At 41.9% G+C, this 15,874-nt stretch overlaps 1 protein-coding gene across 4 annotated transcripts in view; it reads left to right on the forward strand.

The window, feature by feature from the left end:
• Positions 1-14,908: 14,908 nt before the first annotated feature.
• The window catches only part of ANKHD1 (ankyrin repeat and KH domain containing 1), a 114,439-nt gene continuing 113,473 nt past the window's right edge, over positions 14,909-15,874 (forward strand). For 3 of the 4 annotated variants that reach the window (XM_065874077.1, XM_065874078.1, XM_065874079.1), the window contains exon 1: positions 15,006-15,299. In XM_065874077.1, the coding sequence (XP_065730149.1) occupies positions 15,006-15,299 (294 nt within the window). Of the gene's footprint in view, positions 15,300-15,874 lie in introns of all 4 variants that reach the window. The other variant, XM_065874076.1, reaches the window with a different exon arrangement.

Raw genomic sequence — 15,874 nt, forward strand, 5'->3', positions numbered from 1 at the left:
ATATGTAGTTGGAAAAGGGAAAAATATTTTAATGGCTTTTCCAGATAATTGTGGTTATTCCCTTTAATACCACACCAAAATTAAACGACTGTTAATTTTGTAAAGGTTGAAAACGTAACTATAAACTTTTCATATTCTGTTACATTAAAATTTATTGGTCTATCTTTGGATGGTTGTTTTACTCATATATGGGTTTGTAACATCAGCCATTGGTCATTTGGGAAATATTGGTCCACTGAGTTATGTAGGTCTTGCAAATACTGACACATTTAATTATATAATATCGAAAACCACATTTGTTAATGTTATCACTACCTCAGGACTTCCCTGGTGGTCCAGTGGTTAAGACTCCACACTCCCAATGCAGAGGGCCCGAGTTCTATCCCCGGTCAGGGAACTAGATCCTGCATGCCGCAACTAAGAGTTCGCATGCTGCAACTAAAAGATCCTGCACGCAGCAACGAAGGTCCCACATGCGGTAACTAAGACCCGACGCAGCCAAATGAATAAATAAATATTTTTAAAAGTATTATCTCTATCTCTTCAGAAAAGTCTTTTAAGTTTTGGGAAACTGTAAACCAATGGTAGTGGGTACAATTTTGCAAAATCCTCATTTTTGCCCCAAAGCCTGAATTTTATAACTGGAAACAAATACTGTCAGCTGTTTCCCTTCAGATGGCAGGCTCCAGAAAATGTCTGCCAAATACACAAGTCTGAATTGCCAAAACTTATCTGTCAGTCACACTTTTCATATAAAAATGGTATTCCATGAAAAAGTGGTTAGTTCAGCTTTGCAACTGGAAAGTTCACCTTTGCTGCCTAAGTGTTTTTCCTTGAGACAATCATGTACTTGAGGCAAGCAATGTATTGCAGAAGTGCTTTATGTATACTTCCCATTTCCTCACATAGAATATTTAAAATATATGTACTCAAGTGTAGAGTTTTGTTTTGTTTTTAATATTTATTTATTTATTTGGCTGCACTGGGTCTTAGTTGTGGCACATGGATCTTCGTTGCTGTGTGCAGGATCTTCGTTGAGGCATGCAGGATCCTTAAGTTGCGGCACGCAGGATCCTTCAGCTGCGGCATGCGGGCTCTTAGTTGTGGCATGCACGTGGGATCTAGTTCTCTGACCAGAGATCGAACCTGGGACCCCTGCATTTAGAACGTGGTGTGTTAATCACTGGACCACCATGGAAGTCCCAAGCGTTGAGTTTTAATAAAATTAATTTTACCTGCTCCATTAAGGATATTCGTATTAAATTTGGCTTTTTTTCCCCTTTGCATGCTGAGTGGAGAAGACTACATTAACTACTAGTACAGTTTGATACCATTGCCTTGAATCGTGCTGAGGCACCAGCAATTTTTACCCACCATTGCTTTTTTTTTTTTTTATTTTGCTGCCCCGGGTCTTAGTTGCAGCATGTGGGATCTAGTTCCCTGACCAGGGATGAAACCTGGGCCCCCTGCACTGGGAGCATGAAGTTTTAAGCACTGGACCACCAGGGAAATCTCTACCCACCATTGCTTTCATACTATCAAAAAGTCAACACAGTGAAGAGTTGTACCTTAGAATTATAATGAAAACAGTTTTGATTCCACAGCCCTGAAAAGGCCTTGGGGCCTCCAGGAGTCTATAAACCATACTATGAGAACTGTGGCAATATATGTGTGTGTATGTGTGTGTATATTAAAATATATGTAAAATAGTTCTCCCCTAAGTTCACATTTCTCTGAGTTAAATATAATTCTCTATATCTAACCTTAAAAAGTACATTCTAGGGCTTCGCTGGTGGCACAGTGGTTGAGAGTCCGCCTGCCGATGCAGGGGACACGGGTTCGTGCCCCGGTCTGGGAAGATCCCACATGCCACGGAGCAGCTGGGCCCGTGAGCCATGGCTGCTGAGCCTGTGCGTCCGGAGCCTGTGCTCCACAACGAGAGACGCCAAAGCAGTGAGAGGCCCAAGTACCGCAAAAAAAAAAGTACATTCTAAATTTTAATGAATTTGCTTTTTCCTCCCAATTTTAATTTATTGGACAAGTAACATTACAGCAATAGAGCTATTTTAAAATTTAAGAAAATCATCTACCAACTTCTTAGTTTAAAGGTAATAATGGCGGGTGCTTTTGGAAATCTATTATTGCAAAAGTGTTATATGCTCATTGTAAACAAATTCAAACAATAAGTGTACAAATAAAATATTTTTACTCAAAAACAGAAATAATTGCATATATTTTTTTGCTCAGCAGTTTACCATGAACATTTTACTTAGAGTTTTCATTCATTCTTTTTAACAAGTGTATACCAGGTCGTTTTATAGCTGTACTGCAACTTAGTCACTTTCTTATTGACGGACAAGCAAGGTTTCAATGAATTTCCTTGTACAAATATTTTTGAGCTCATGTGTGAGTGTCTCTGGGCACTATTCCCCCAGAATTGGAAGTGGATCTGCTAATCAAAGGGTATGCACATTTAAAAATTTGAAGGCTGGGCCTCCCTGGTGACACAGTGGTTAAGAATCTGCCTGCCAATGCAGGGGACACAGGTTCAAGCCCTGGTCCGGGAAGATCCCACATGCTGTGGAGCAACTAAGCCCACATGCCATACAACTACTGAAGCCTGCGCTCCTAGAACCCGTGCCTCTGCAACAAGAGAAGCCATCACAATGAGAAGCCAGTGCACCGCAACGAAGAGTAGCCCCTGCTCACGGCAACCAGAGAAAAAGCCTGTGTGAAGCAACGAAGACCCAACGCAGCCAAAAATCAATCAATAAATAAAATAGAATAAATTTATTCTTTAAAAAAATTTTTTTTAAATTTGAAGGCACGTCCAAACTGATTTCCCTAAAGACTGTATCAATTTTCACTCCTGCTAAAGGTATATGAGAGAGCAACATGGGACTTGTTTAGTGTAACTGCTGGGCAGGAGATGATCAGGGACTGAATAGTGGTCTCACCATTGCTCTTGGGTTTTTTAATATTTCTGAATCCTTTGGTCACTCTCCGGGAATCCTAGTATTCCTCTAAAATCTCTAGTAGATAGAGCAATATTGCTGCTTTCTTAAGACTCTCTATTACAGCTCAGTCTCAGATAAAAAAGCTGCCAGCTTATGGGCAGAGGCATTGGGACAGTCTAGGGCTTTAGCCAAACCCCAGAGGCCACTGACAGGCTTGCCCATTTCTCAGACATTTGTCCTACATAATTCTTGTACTGGTGAAGGAATCTTCTTCAACTGACAAACCTTTTGCATCCACTAGATCTCTGCTGGAAAAGTCCAACCCTGGCTGTTTTTTTCTTCCTTGTCACCAGTGGTGCCAATGCCAGGATTTAAGAAGGCCCTCTAGGTGAGAAGTTTCAAGGTAGAGTCCTGACCACAATTTTCCTTACAGCTTCTGTGAACTTGTACCAGACTCATGTCTCAACTAGACTATCTATGGGTATACTTTCCGGGCCATAGTAGACACCATGCCACTTCTTTGGGGCAGAACATCTGGGAGGTGGCACTGTTACCTGACCTGAAGGTGAATGCCATGCTGTGTCTCCTGATTTATGAGCCTGCCTTGATGAGCAAGGGGTGTGGTAAACTGAATTGAGTTCAAACACTCCACTAGAGTCTCCAAGATCAGCCTTCAGAATGACTCAGTTCTCACATATAAGCCAAAATTCCTCCCCGAGCTGGAATCCTGGGCTTGTTCGCTCCTGACTTTGGTAAACAATGATGTACTTCTGATTCTTACAGGAAACATCGGAGGGTTAGATAGACAGGGTCATAGAGCAACCTCAGAGATTTTCCAGCAAGGTATTGACCCTAATGCCCATTCCTCCAGTTCCTCCTTTATTAAAAGGAGGGAATGTTTATTTTTTTATAAATTTATTTATTTTTGGCTGCATTGGGTCTTTGTTGCTGCGCGCGGGCTTTCTCTAGTTGCAGCGAGCAGGGGCTACTCTTCGTTGCGGTGCGCGGGCTTCTCATTGCAGTGTCTTCTCTTGTTGTGGAGCACAGGCTCTAGGCACGTGGGCTTCAGTAGTTGCAGCACGCAGGCTCAGTAGTTGTTGCTCACGGGCTCTAGAGTGCAGGCTCAGTAGCTGTGACGCACAGGCTTTGTTGCTCCGCGGCATGTGGGATCTTCCCAGACCGCGGCTCAAACCCGTGTTCGCTGCATTGGCAGGCGGATTCTTAACCACTGCGCCACCAGGGAAGACCCGGGAGTGTTTATTAAAAAGACTAAAGGACTCCTTAAGAGCCCTTCTGATTCAAAAGTGATTTACTACGTGCCAGACCACCATGACCTGAAAGATAAGCTGATTCTTGCTGTGGGGTTTACTATTTAACTGTTCTCCCATCAGTTTCCAAACCATGAGATTCCATTCCAGCCGTGGGACCTTCTAAAGTCTATGGCAGAATGCCGTGGTACCAGTCAAGAAGAGCTTCTACAAAAGATGGGTGTGGCTGCCCAAGTCGTAGGGCACAAGAGGATGTTTGGAGTGGTTAGCCTCAGGTTTCCCAAGTGTGGAATAGGATAGGTGGGGGCTTCATTGCGATGCACATGATAGGGTTCTGTGTTTCTCCAAGGGATCTACTGATTGCAGGCTCTTCGAACCCTCTTCTTGTCAAAGTGCTCGTACAACTGTGACCAGTGCATCTGGGCTGAACCCTTATATACTTACTGGTACTTATTCCTCAGTGTGATTCTTGACCTTCCCTTTTAATTAGTACTGAGGGATGGCGGGAAGCTCATAGAATTGCTGCTAGTACTCATATTTTCAGTATGCATCTTTCAGTGGAGGCAATACCCAAAATATATTCACCAAAGATTCACCTGGGGGGAAAGTGACTTCACCTTCATTGCTAACCACATGACCTTTCTGCACAGAGATGTTTCTTTTTGTGGAAAGCAAAGCTACAACTTGACATCTTTTAAAAATTTGCTTCCAGTTACAGTAAAAACATGTTCCTTTTTTAAAATTTTATTTATTTATGTATTTTTTTTGGCTGTGCTGGTTCGTCCTTGCAGCGCGTGGGCTCTAGAGCACGCGGGCTCAGTAGTTGGGGCACGCAGGCGTAGTTGCGGTATGTGGGATCTAAGTTCCGCGACCAGGGATTGAACTCGGGCCTCCTGCACTGGGAGTGTGAAGTCCCAACCACTGGACCACCAGGGAAGTCCCCCTTTATCTGTTTCAGTTCAGTATGTTCCTCTTGAGGGTTTCTTGCGGACTTACCATGTAATGTTCTATATTGGCTAAGTTCCCCCCATTGCTGTTTGAAACCAAACACATAGGGTGAACTCATCATCATCTTCTTTATCTGAAAAATAATTGTTCCTGCTTAATTTTTCTAACACTGCCAATAAATACCCCATTTGATCAGTTCCCTGATTTTATACATAAAGTGAGTTTTTCTTACAAACTATATTAAATTTATTTTCCTGATCACCAGAGTACTATACTATGTATAGAAAAACTGAAAACATAAATAAATAAAAACACCCATTATCCCACCATCCACAGATAATCTCTCTGTCTGGTGTATGTCATTTTGATGTTTGGGAATATTCTATCCATTCTAGTGTATTGGGAATACTATATATGCTTTGTTTTATAATTTTATCTTTTATTTAATATAATGTGAACTTCATTTTTAATAACTATAGAATCAAATTGTATACCAAAATCGAGTTAACATCAATTAATTCCTGTTAGATATTTAGGTTGTATTGACTTTTTTTTTTTACTATATGATATTTTGTGCCATGTCTAATTAACTCTTAAAGATAAATTCTTAGAAGTCCAAGAAATAAACATTTTTTAAAATGAACTTTTATAAGAGTAGATCTTAGAAGTTCTCATCACAATAAAAAAAACTAACTGAGGTGACATATGTTAACTAAATTTACTGTGGTTAATCATTTTGCAATATATACATGTATCAAATCATTATGTTGTATACCTTAAGCTAATACAATTAGTGTCAATAATTATATGTCAATTATATCTCAATAAAACTGGAACAATAAAAATAAAATAAATAAATGTAAAAATAAAATAACTTAATTAAAATAAAAACTTTAAATTTTGGAATAGTTTTAGATTTAAAGAAAAGTTGCAAAGATAGTACAGAGTTCCTAAATAGCCCATCCCCAGTTTCCTCTGTAACTAACATCTTAACATTAGTATGGTACATTTGTCACAATTAATGAGCCAACACTGATACATTATTATTAACTGAGGTCCATACTTTATTCAGATTTCCTTCGTGTTTACCTCATGTCCTTTTCCTGTTCCAGAATCCCATTCAGGATATCATATTACATTTAGTCATCATGTCTCCTTAGGCTCCTCTTGACTATGACAGTTCTCATACTGCTTGCACATATCAAGGATACATACTATTAACATGATTTATCACTGTTGATGTTAATCTTGACACCTGTCTGAGGTAGTGTTTGTCAGGTTTCTCCACTATAAAGTTACCCTTCCCCCTCCCTTTTCCATACTGTACTCTCTGGAAGGATGTCACTAAGCACAACCTACACTTAAGGAAAAGGGAGTTATGCTTCACCTCCTTGAGGGCAAAGTATCTACATAAATTTGGAATTCTTGTGCATGGAAGACTTATCTATTCTCTCCATTCATTTATTTATTCAATCATTTACTTATATACATATGAACTCATGGATATTTATTTCATACTTTGGGTTATAATCCAATACTAATTATTTGCTCAAATTGTCCCAGCTTTGGCCATTGGGAGCTCTTTCAGTTAGCTCCTGTATCTCTCTGAGATACCCTCATTATTTTGTGTATGTGTGTATGTTTAGTACTTTCTTACTTTCTGGCACTATAAGATGATCCAGGCTCATCTTATACAATATATTTACTGCCCCAGTCCTAGAATCAGTCATTTCTCTAAGCAGCCATGGTTCCTTTTATTGAAGAACGATATTAAAAACCAGGAGTATAAGGTGTGCATGTTGCTACTGGAATGTCATTTCTAGCTGACAGAGCAAAAAAAAATATGTGTATACTAATTTGTGTATATATACATACTTATACATATTTCTACATATATTCACTTTTAACTATAGTAAACTAAATATGAGTTCATACTCTTGTTTCCAGCTCTAACCCATCACCACACAGATCATTCTAGCCTATTCCCCTTGCTCATCTGTAGTCTCCCACTCTAACAGTGAGAAAGTAGGCTCCCACAATCTGTCATCCATTTACATAATTGTTCAGTTCCAGTACACATACATAGTGGTTTCAGAACTGTTAATGCATAATCTCCATGGGAAACAACTTGATCAAGCATAGTACAGTGCTTATGTGCTGTTCCTTTTGTCTTTAGTCTTAGAGCCACCACTCATTTCCAAAGTTACGTAGGTCAGTATATTTTTCCTTCACTTCCTTCAGTGAGGTTGTTTCACACATTTTTAAAAAAATAAACTTATTTATTTTTGGCTGCATTGGGTCTTCATTGCTGCGCACGGGCTTTCTCTAGTTGCGGCAAGCGGGGGCTACTCTTCGTTGCGGTGCATGGGCTTCTCATTGTGGTAGCTTCTCTTGTTGTGGAGCATGGGCACTAGGCGTGCAGGCTTCAGTAGTTGTGGCACTTGGGCTCAGTAGTTGTGGCTTGCAGGCTCTAGAGCTCAGGCTCAGTAGTTGTGGTGCATGGGCTTAGTTGCTCCACGGCATGTGGGATCTCGGACCAGGGCTTGAACCTGTGTCCCCTGCATTGGCAGGCAGATTCTTAACCAATGTGCCACCAGGGAAGTCCTGTTTTGCACATTTGTGATACAATTAGATTCTTTTGCCATAGTCTGCATTCCATTCTGGGATCCTCTGGACTACTAAATGATTAAAAAAATTTTTTTTCATACGTTAAATTTCACTCTTTGTACTGTAAAGTTCTATAGGTTTGACGAATGAATAGTGTCATGTATCTACTATTACAGTATCATACAGAATACAATATCATTCAAAACTTTACCACCCCCAAAAATCCTCTGTGCTTCACCTATTCAACTCTTCCCCCACCTCAACCCCTGGCACATTGATCTGTTTACTATCTCCATAGTTTTGCCTTTTCCAGAATGTCATATAAATAGAATCATACAATATGTGGCCTTTTCAAACTGGCTTCTTTCACTTCACTATATGCATTTAAAATTCATCTTTGTCTGTGCATGGTTTGACAGCTCATTCCTTTTTATAGTATTCCATTGTATGGCTGTACCACACTTTGTTTACCCATTCATTTATTGAAGGACACCATGGTTGCTTCCAGAAGCAATGATTATGAAGAAAGCTGCTATAAACTTCCCCATGCAGGATTTTATGTGGATATAAGTTTTCAAATCAATGGGTAAATATTTAGAAGTGCAATTGTGCATTGTATGGTAAGACCATGTTTAGCATAGTAAGAACCTTCCAAACTCTTTTCCAGAATAGCTGTACCATTTTGCATTCTCATCAGCAATGAATGAGAGCTGCTGTTGTTTTGCATCCTCACCAGCAATTGGTACTGTCAGTTTGTTGGATTTTAGCCATTCTAATAGGAGGAAATAAAAATTTAAAGAAAGGATCTTGATACATAATACCACATTTCCCTTCAGAAAGTTTGTATTGATTTCTCTAGAGTAACTTTTGTTCCTAACTCTACTGTTCCCCACATTTCATCAGGTATCAAGTCATGCTGATTCTTATGCTTGCTGACAGTTCCATTCTCTCATTTTGATAGACACTCCCCTGACTCAGGCTTTCATTACCTCACACCTGGCCTAAGCACAACAGCAAGACTGCTTGTTTCCTAGACTCCAGTACCTCCTTGTTCCATATCCCAACTCATACAATGCAGCCCAAACAAAACAAAACAAAAAGTTGTAATCTCCCTTTGACAATTTTTATCTTGGAAACTTTGCTTTTCAGTAACTACGAACCAAAATTTAAGGCCCTCAGTCCAGTATTCAACATTTCTTTAACCAAATTTCTCTTTAATCCTCCTTCTGATTTCTCTGCACTGACCAAGTTATTCTTTTAACCATTCCTTTCCATTTGGAAGGCTTTACCTCTTCTATTTCCCTCAGTTAGTTCCTAGTTCAAAATGATAATAATCAAAGCTTTTTTCTAACAGACCTACTAGAGAATGGACTTGAGGATATGGGGAGGGGGAAGGGTAAGCTGTGACAAAGCGAGAGAGAGGCATGGACATATATACACTACCAAACGTAAGGTAGATAGCTAGTGGGAAGCAGCCGCATAGCACAGGGAGATCAGCTCGGTGCTTTGTGACCGCCTGGAGGGGTGGGATAGGGAGGGTGGGAGGGAAGGAGACGCAAGAGGGAGGAGATATAGGAACATATGTATAACTGATTCACTTTGTTATAAAGCAGAAACTAACACACCATTGTAAAGCAATTATACTCCAATAAAGATGTAAAAAAAAAGCTTTTTCCTAAATAAACTTACTCTGTTTTGATTTCTCTATTACTTTCTACCTATTCAATACTGCAAAATAGTAGTGTCTTGAATTTGTCTTTCTGTTAAGACTGTTCTCTATTATCCCCACGTGCATTTTATCTACCTAATCATCAGTCAATAAGTATATGCATCAGTGTAACTGAAAAGAAGTACATTATCTTCTGCTTCTTTTATGTTTTCTCTAAAGACTTGGCAAAGTGCCATGCACACAACAGGAATTAAATAAATGTTGGTTGAATGTACATGTGAAAAAATTGCAAAACTAATTTGAAATATTTGAAAAAACTTTTATTACACAAAAAGTATATGTTCACTGTGGAAAAGTAAAAAAGAAAAGCCTAGAAAATATAAATATTCAAAAAAGAAAAAAAGAATTTTATAAATCTCCGTACGAATCTATTACCCCAAAGATAATTACTATTAACATCTTGGTTTTACATGTAACCTACCATACTTTTTCCATACATGTATGATATTTGATTTAAAGTGATGACTGTTTTGTGGTATGGAATGTCTCTTAAGTTATGTACCTTTAAAGTGTACCTCAAAAGGTCAACTGGACACACAAACTTTCTTGGTCAAGGAGCACAGCATCACGCACAGAAGTATACTAGTCACTTGAAGTAGATTTGGTATTTCTGATTCTCAACTCAGAGACCCTCCCACCAAATCCTACTACTTCCTCTCAACCCTATTGCATATTCTCCTTGATATGCTGTCCTCTGTTAAACAATTCAAGGATTAAGGAATCCTGATAGAACCCCAAGGAAGAAAATGAATATGGGTATTAATTGTTCTCTCCTCTCTCCATTGTTGAGAACCTGAGTGATTCTACTACAAGAGGTATTTATATACTTGTTAGTTTTAGAAGTTTTATATATATATATATATATATATATATATATATATATATATACACACACACACACACACACTTTTCCCATTTTCAGGTAGGCTTAGTAAATTTTCTGAATAATTTGGTATAATTTTCTTAGGCTATGTGGTGGGGTAGTCCAGCTGCAGGCATAGCTCCTTGTTTTTTAAAACATGCCCACTTCCTACATCTTGCAGTTATATTCAAGTATAGCTCAAATAAGTGGTAGCCTTCAGCCTGGTTGCAATTTTATGGTTTTTCAATTGAACTAAGTTGTGCCCAGAACTTCCTGGAGGATAGAGAGTAGGTTTATTATAGGAAACAATAGTTTCCTATCCAGTTTATAGTACTGGATAAATAATTATAGTATGCCTGGTCAACAGAATACTATGAAGCAGTAAACAAGAATTACAGAGCTCTTTACATACTGACATGGAATATCTCTACAATATATTAGGTGAAAAAAGCAAGATACAGAAGTGTGTATAGTATGCTGCCATTTGTGTTAAAAAAGTAGACAGGTACAAAATTGCTTATATATGTATAAACATTCCTAGAAGGAGACTTAGAAACCTGATAACATGGTTTGCTTATGAGGGGATCTGGGTGTTTAGTGGACAAAGTAAAAGGACTACTTTCATCGTATTTTTAAAAGTCTTTTTGAAATGTGAACCATGTGAATATATTAACTATTCAGATTTTTTAATGTGAAATTACATGGTCTAAGAAACTAACAATACAGTTGGAGAAATCAGGAGATAAGTTTTAAATTAAATGTTTCCAACTGTTACGAAAGAGAGAGAGATCAAATTTGGTAGCAGTCAGGGATAATTTACCTAGAGTCCTAATTAGCAGGTTTATAAAGATATAATGGTTGAAGTATTATATCAGTTTACCTGATTGATGAAATTCCTCTACCTTTGAGGGTACCATGGAATCAAAGTGATACAGTGGGAAGAGCATGGGTTTTGGGATCAGGCAGAAATAAATTCAAATCCTAGCCTTTTAATATACTGGCCTTATATATTTGGGCAAGTTATATAACCTTTTTGGAGTTTCAATTTCCTTATCTGTAAAATGGGTGAATTCTTTTCTTTCTTTCTTTTTTTTTTTTTGGTACGTGGGCCTCTTACTGTTGTGGCCTCTCCCGTTGCGGAGCACAGCCTCCGGACGTGCAGGCTCAGGGGCCATGGCTCACGGGCCCAGCTGCTCCGCGGCATGTAGGATCTTCGCGGACCGGGGCACGAACCTGCGTTCCCTGCATCGGCGGGCGGACTCTCAACCACTGAGCCACCAGGGAAGCCCTGGGTGAAATCTTGATAGGGTTATTATAAAGGTTAAATGACATAACATCCAAGTGCAACAAATTTGTTGGTTTACTTATCCTTCTTTACTTATATACATGGGCTGAACTGAGATGGACTGACATGCAGAAATTAAATGTCTTGAGAAAATGCAGGTTGCATATAAAAGAACTACATGTAGCTAAAGTCCCTGTATCTACAATTTAGTTGTCAATCTCATATTTCTTATGAGGAATAAAGCCTTTTATTACCTCAAATTTAAAAAAATCCTTGGACTGTACAGTTTCCCTTTTTCCTTCCCTGTCTGAAAGATGATCAAAAGGAAGAGAGTGCTTTGAAACATGTTAAATTAGACCCTAATAAATATTCCCACTGGTTTTCTGTGGGAAAACATTTTATTCTAATGTTAATTTCCAACAAATATACTTTTAAGAGGGATTTTGTGCTCCACTACTTATTCAGCCTTTGAAAAATCAGTGTATTACTTTTCTTTCAGTAGTAAATACCATCTTAATATATATCAAAACCAAGGTTACCCACTAAATCACATTAGTACTTATTGATACACTGAATACATTGAGTATGACTTTATATATTCATCAAATGTATTACCTGATATGATTTCTCAATTAGTTTTCACATTTGTAAAACCACATGAATGTGGCATATATGGAAATATTAAATTATATTTAATATACAATCTATATAGCAGTCACCAAAATCTAGGAGACTGAGAGTTCCTAACTCCAATACTGACTGTCAAACTACTGAAAACAAGTGTCTTAGGTAAAGGTCCTGGTGAAACAAAGATCACTGCTTGATCATTATACTCACAGTTATACTCAGGGTTGGTCGCTAGGGACTGAGTAGAGAGTGTATTTTTCTCTCTCAAATATACTGGGGGAAATGTATACATCCAGATTTCCTTTCTCTGTCCTTGAGATTCACGTAATGAATTTAAAGAGTTTGTTCAGGTAGCTGCATCAGAAATTATTTTTGTGATAGTGGTAGAAATGACAAGCAGTTCCTTTGTAATGTTGCACCAGTCAATACCTGTTTTTGCCTAAGGATGTAGCCATACCAATTCTGGATAATCCAGCTCTGAAGTGGGTTGGGCAGTGCTGGGTTTCTTTTGTTGGCGCTATTAGTTTGAGTTGTGACCTAGTCACACATGCCTACTGAAGATATGAGCTAATTAAGTTCCACAAATTCTAACTAAAGCCAGTGTACATGGCATTTACATCAAAATAGTTTTCTAGAAAAGGTACTTTCCCCACATTTTCTACAATGTATTATCTAGAAAGAACATTTACCTAAAATGTTCTGCTCATAGAAAACTGTCTCTTTTTGACATGTGAAATGCCAAAATGGGCATTTACCAAGCCAAAGAAATGTTCACAATCTTCGAATTGCTCTTTAAATAAATGTTTGGCAGAATCGATTTTTAAAGTCATTTTAAAAATCATTTTTTGTAGAATTTTCAGATTCCAGTTCAAGGGAGGTGAAATATTAAAAATTACACAATCAAGATATACAAGGCCCTTTGTTAAAGGTGCAAGAGAGTAGACAATGCCAAAGCTTTTGCTTTTAGCCAATCTCTCTTGGCTAAACTCGTATGGACATTCTCAGGGTCAAAGAACATTTGCCATACAAACTTCCCCAAATGCCTTTCTTGCGATCTTTGATCACAGGATTAGTTAGAGCATTAGTTCTTTTAAAGCCCTCTTTATTGACAAAGGCGATAGAGAGATAGAGCTAACAGAGGTACAGAGATCTCCTCTGAGGGGGGAAGACCCCCTTAGCTAGCCTTGTTTTGCATCACAGAGACAATTAGTGTGGCTGGCAGGAGCCAGGGGGCAGGTGGAGGACTCCTGAAGGAAGAGTAACTAAAAAAAGTTAGTCTTTGCTGTAAGTTTGGCACTTTGTTAAGCGCCTGACGTTATTACCAATTTATTCATAACAACAACTCAATGAGGGAGGTATTAATATTAGCCCCATTTTACAGACGGGCGAACTGAAAGTCACCGAGACTAAACAACTAACGCCCGGAGGTCACACAGTAACTAAGTGGCGGCACCAGAACTCGAAATTGCTCCAGATCACGCACTCTTAACCACTGCATTCAGCCCCGCGGTGTGATTCCGCGCGCTGTCCACGGCCTTCCCACCCTCCCTCGTGGGACAGTTCCCGGTACTGAGGCATGGCGCTGTCCAGCCCTCAGGCCCGCCGCCTTCCACAGGCAAGAGAACGCGGCCCCGAGGGGCGACCCCGCCCGCAGGTTGTAGAACTGCCGCGCCCAGCCACGTCCTGGCACGCGGGCTGGCCGAATCGCCTCCGGGCGGTCATCCTCAGCGGCTCTCTGGTTCCCTCAGCTCGTGTGGCTAGGCTCCTCTCGGAAAGGCGGGAGGCACTCATCCGTAACGACCCCGCTTGATCGTCTCTCCCAGCCCCCTACTCCCGCCCAAAGGGCCAGAAGCAGAGTTTACACAGCCTCCCCTGTCCCAGAGGCAGTGACCTCTCTAGTGACTGACGCGCCGCTCCTCCAACCAGGGACGGGAAGGAAGGTGGAGCCTACCTGAGACTGACAGCTTCTTCCCTCCAATCCGCGTGCAGCAACTCTCCGAGCCTGGCAGAGAGCGACAGGTGGGGACTGCGTTACCTCCGCGCCTCTTGCACCACTGACGTAAGAGCCTCACTAAGCGCTGGGTGAATTCACTCCAAATCTCACCAATTCTTCCAGGTCGTCACTTCGGCCATCATTTTAATCAAGAGTGGAAATTCCCCAACCCTTTCCCGTCACCTCAGATGGGGGCGGGATGAATGGTACACTTACCGGCCAATTGTACCACGCGACGTCCTGTGACAAAGTGACCGACACTTTCTGTCGCCAATGAAGTTTCCCATTGTCAGGGGTCACTATGACTGACCACAAGGCCAACTAATCCACTTTAAGGTCGTGACGCGATAGTCAGCGAGACTGGCCAATAGACATAGAAAAAGACCGGAAGTCGGCACGTGGGGAATAGTAGGCGGGTGTTCGCAACCGCCTAGGCCTGCGCGGGTCAACGCAGCTTGGGGGCTGCGAGCCAGGGAGCGGCGCGTGACGAAGAGTCTGAGCGACGGCTCGCCTTGGCCAATGAGCTGCAGCCGCTGGGGAGCTGCAGCCAGTGGCGAGTGTGGGGGCGGGAGGCAGCAGGTTAGGCAGTGAGAAGTTAGTGGCGCTGCTGGGACGGGGGGGAAGGAGACGCTTCTTCCTCCTGCTGGTCCTCTCGTTTCCCGGGATTGGCGGCGGCGGTGGCCGCGGCCGCGAGTGACTCGGCAGCGTCTCCGGCTTCGCGTGAGAACCATGCTGACCGACGGCGGAGGCGGCGGCACCTCCTTTGAGGAGGATCTGGACTCAGTGGCTCCGCGATCCGCCCCAGCCGGGGCCTCGGAGCCGCCTCCGCCGGGAGGGGTCGGACTGGGAATCCGCACCGTGAGACTCTTTGGGGAGGCCGGGCCGGCTCCGGGAGTCGGTGGCGGCGGCAGCGGTGCGGGCGGAGGAGACGCCGCGGCGCTGGATTTCAAGTTGGCGGCTGCCGTCCTGAGGACCGGGGGTGGAGGTGGTGCCTCTGGTAGCGACGAGGACGAGGTGTCCGAGGTACGGCTCGGGGACCCCCGCCTCCCACACAGCTTGAGGCACGAATTCTCTCTGGGCCGGCGCAGGGCAGGGGCCACCCTCCCGCTGCTCAGGCGGAGTCGTTTTCTGACAGCGATCGGCTCCATGGCGGCAGTGGCAGCGGTGCGGGCCTAGTGCGCCCTCGGCTTACTCTTCAGCCCGCGGCTCGAGCCGGACCGCTTCCCGTCACCATCCATAGACCCACAATGGGGAATCCTTTGGTCTCTGAGCTTCGCGCGGGAACCGGGACTCCTCGGGCACCTCCCGCCCACCCCGCTTTGGAGATGGGGGGGCGGGGTCTTGCCAGAGTCCCTGCCCTTGGTACTGAGAGAGCGAGACAGAGGGTCAGGGTGAGAGAGGGAGAGTGAGACAGAGACGGAGAGACAGAGCTGGCTTGCCTAAAGAGCATTGCCACTGTACTGTGTCTCTCGTCAGAGTTGCAGGGTTGGACATTATTTGCCTTATGCCTTACTTGTGTGTTTAAGGAGGGGTCTTAATTCCCCTCTATAGTTTGAGACAGGTGAGTACTAAGGAGCTCTCTGCTTTTGCGCTGAAAA

Source organism: Phocoena phocoena, chromosome 3 (assembly GCF_963924675.1).
Source record: "Phocoena phocoena chromosome 3, mPhoPho1.1, whole genome shotgun sequence".
Lineage (NCBI taxonomy): Eukaryota > Metazoa > Chordata > Mammalia > Artiodactyla > Phocoenidae > Phocoena > Phocoena phocoena.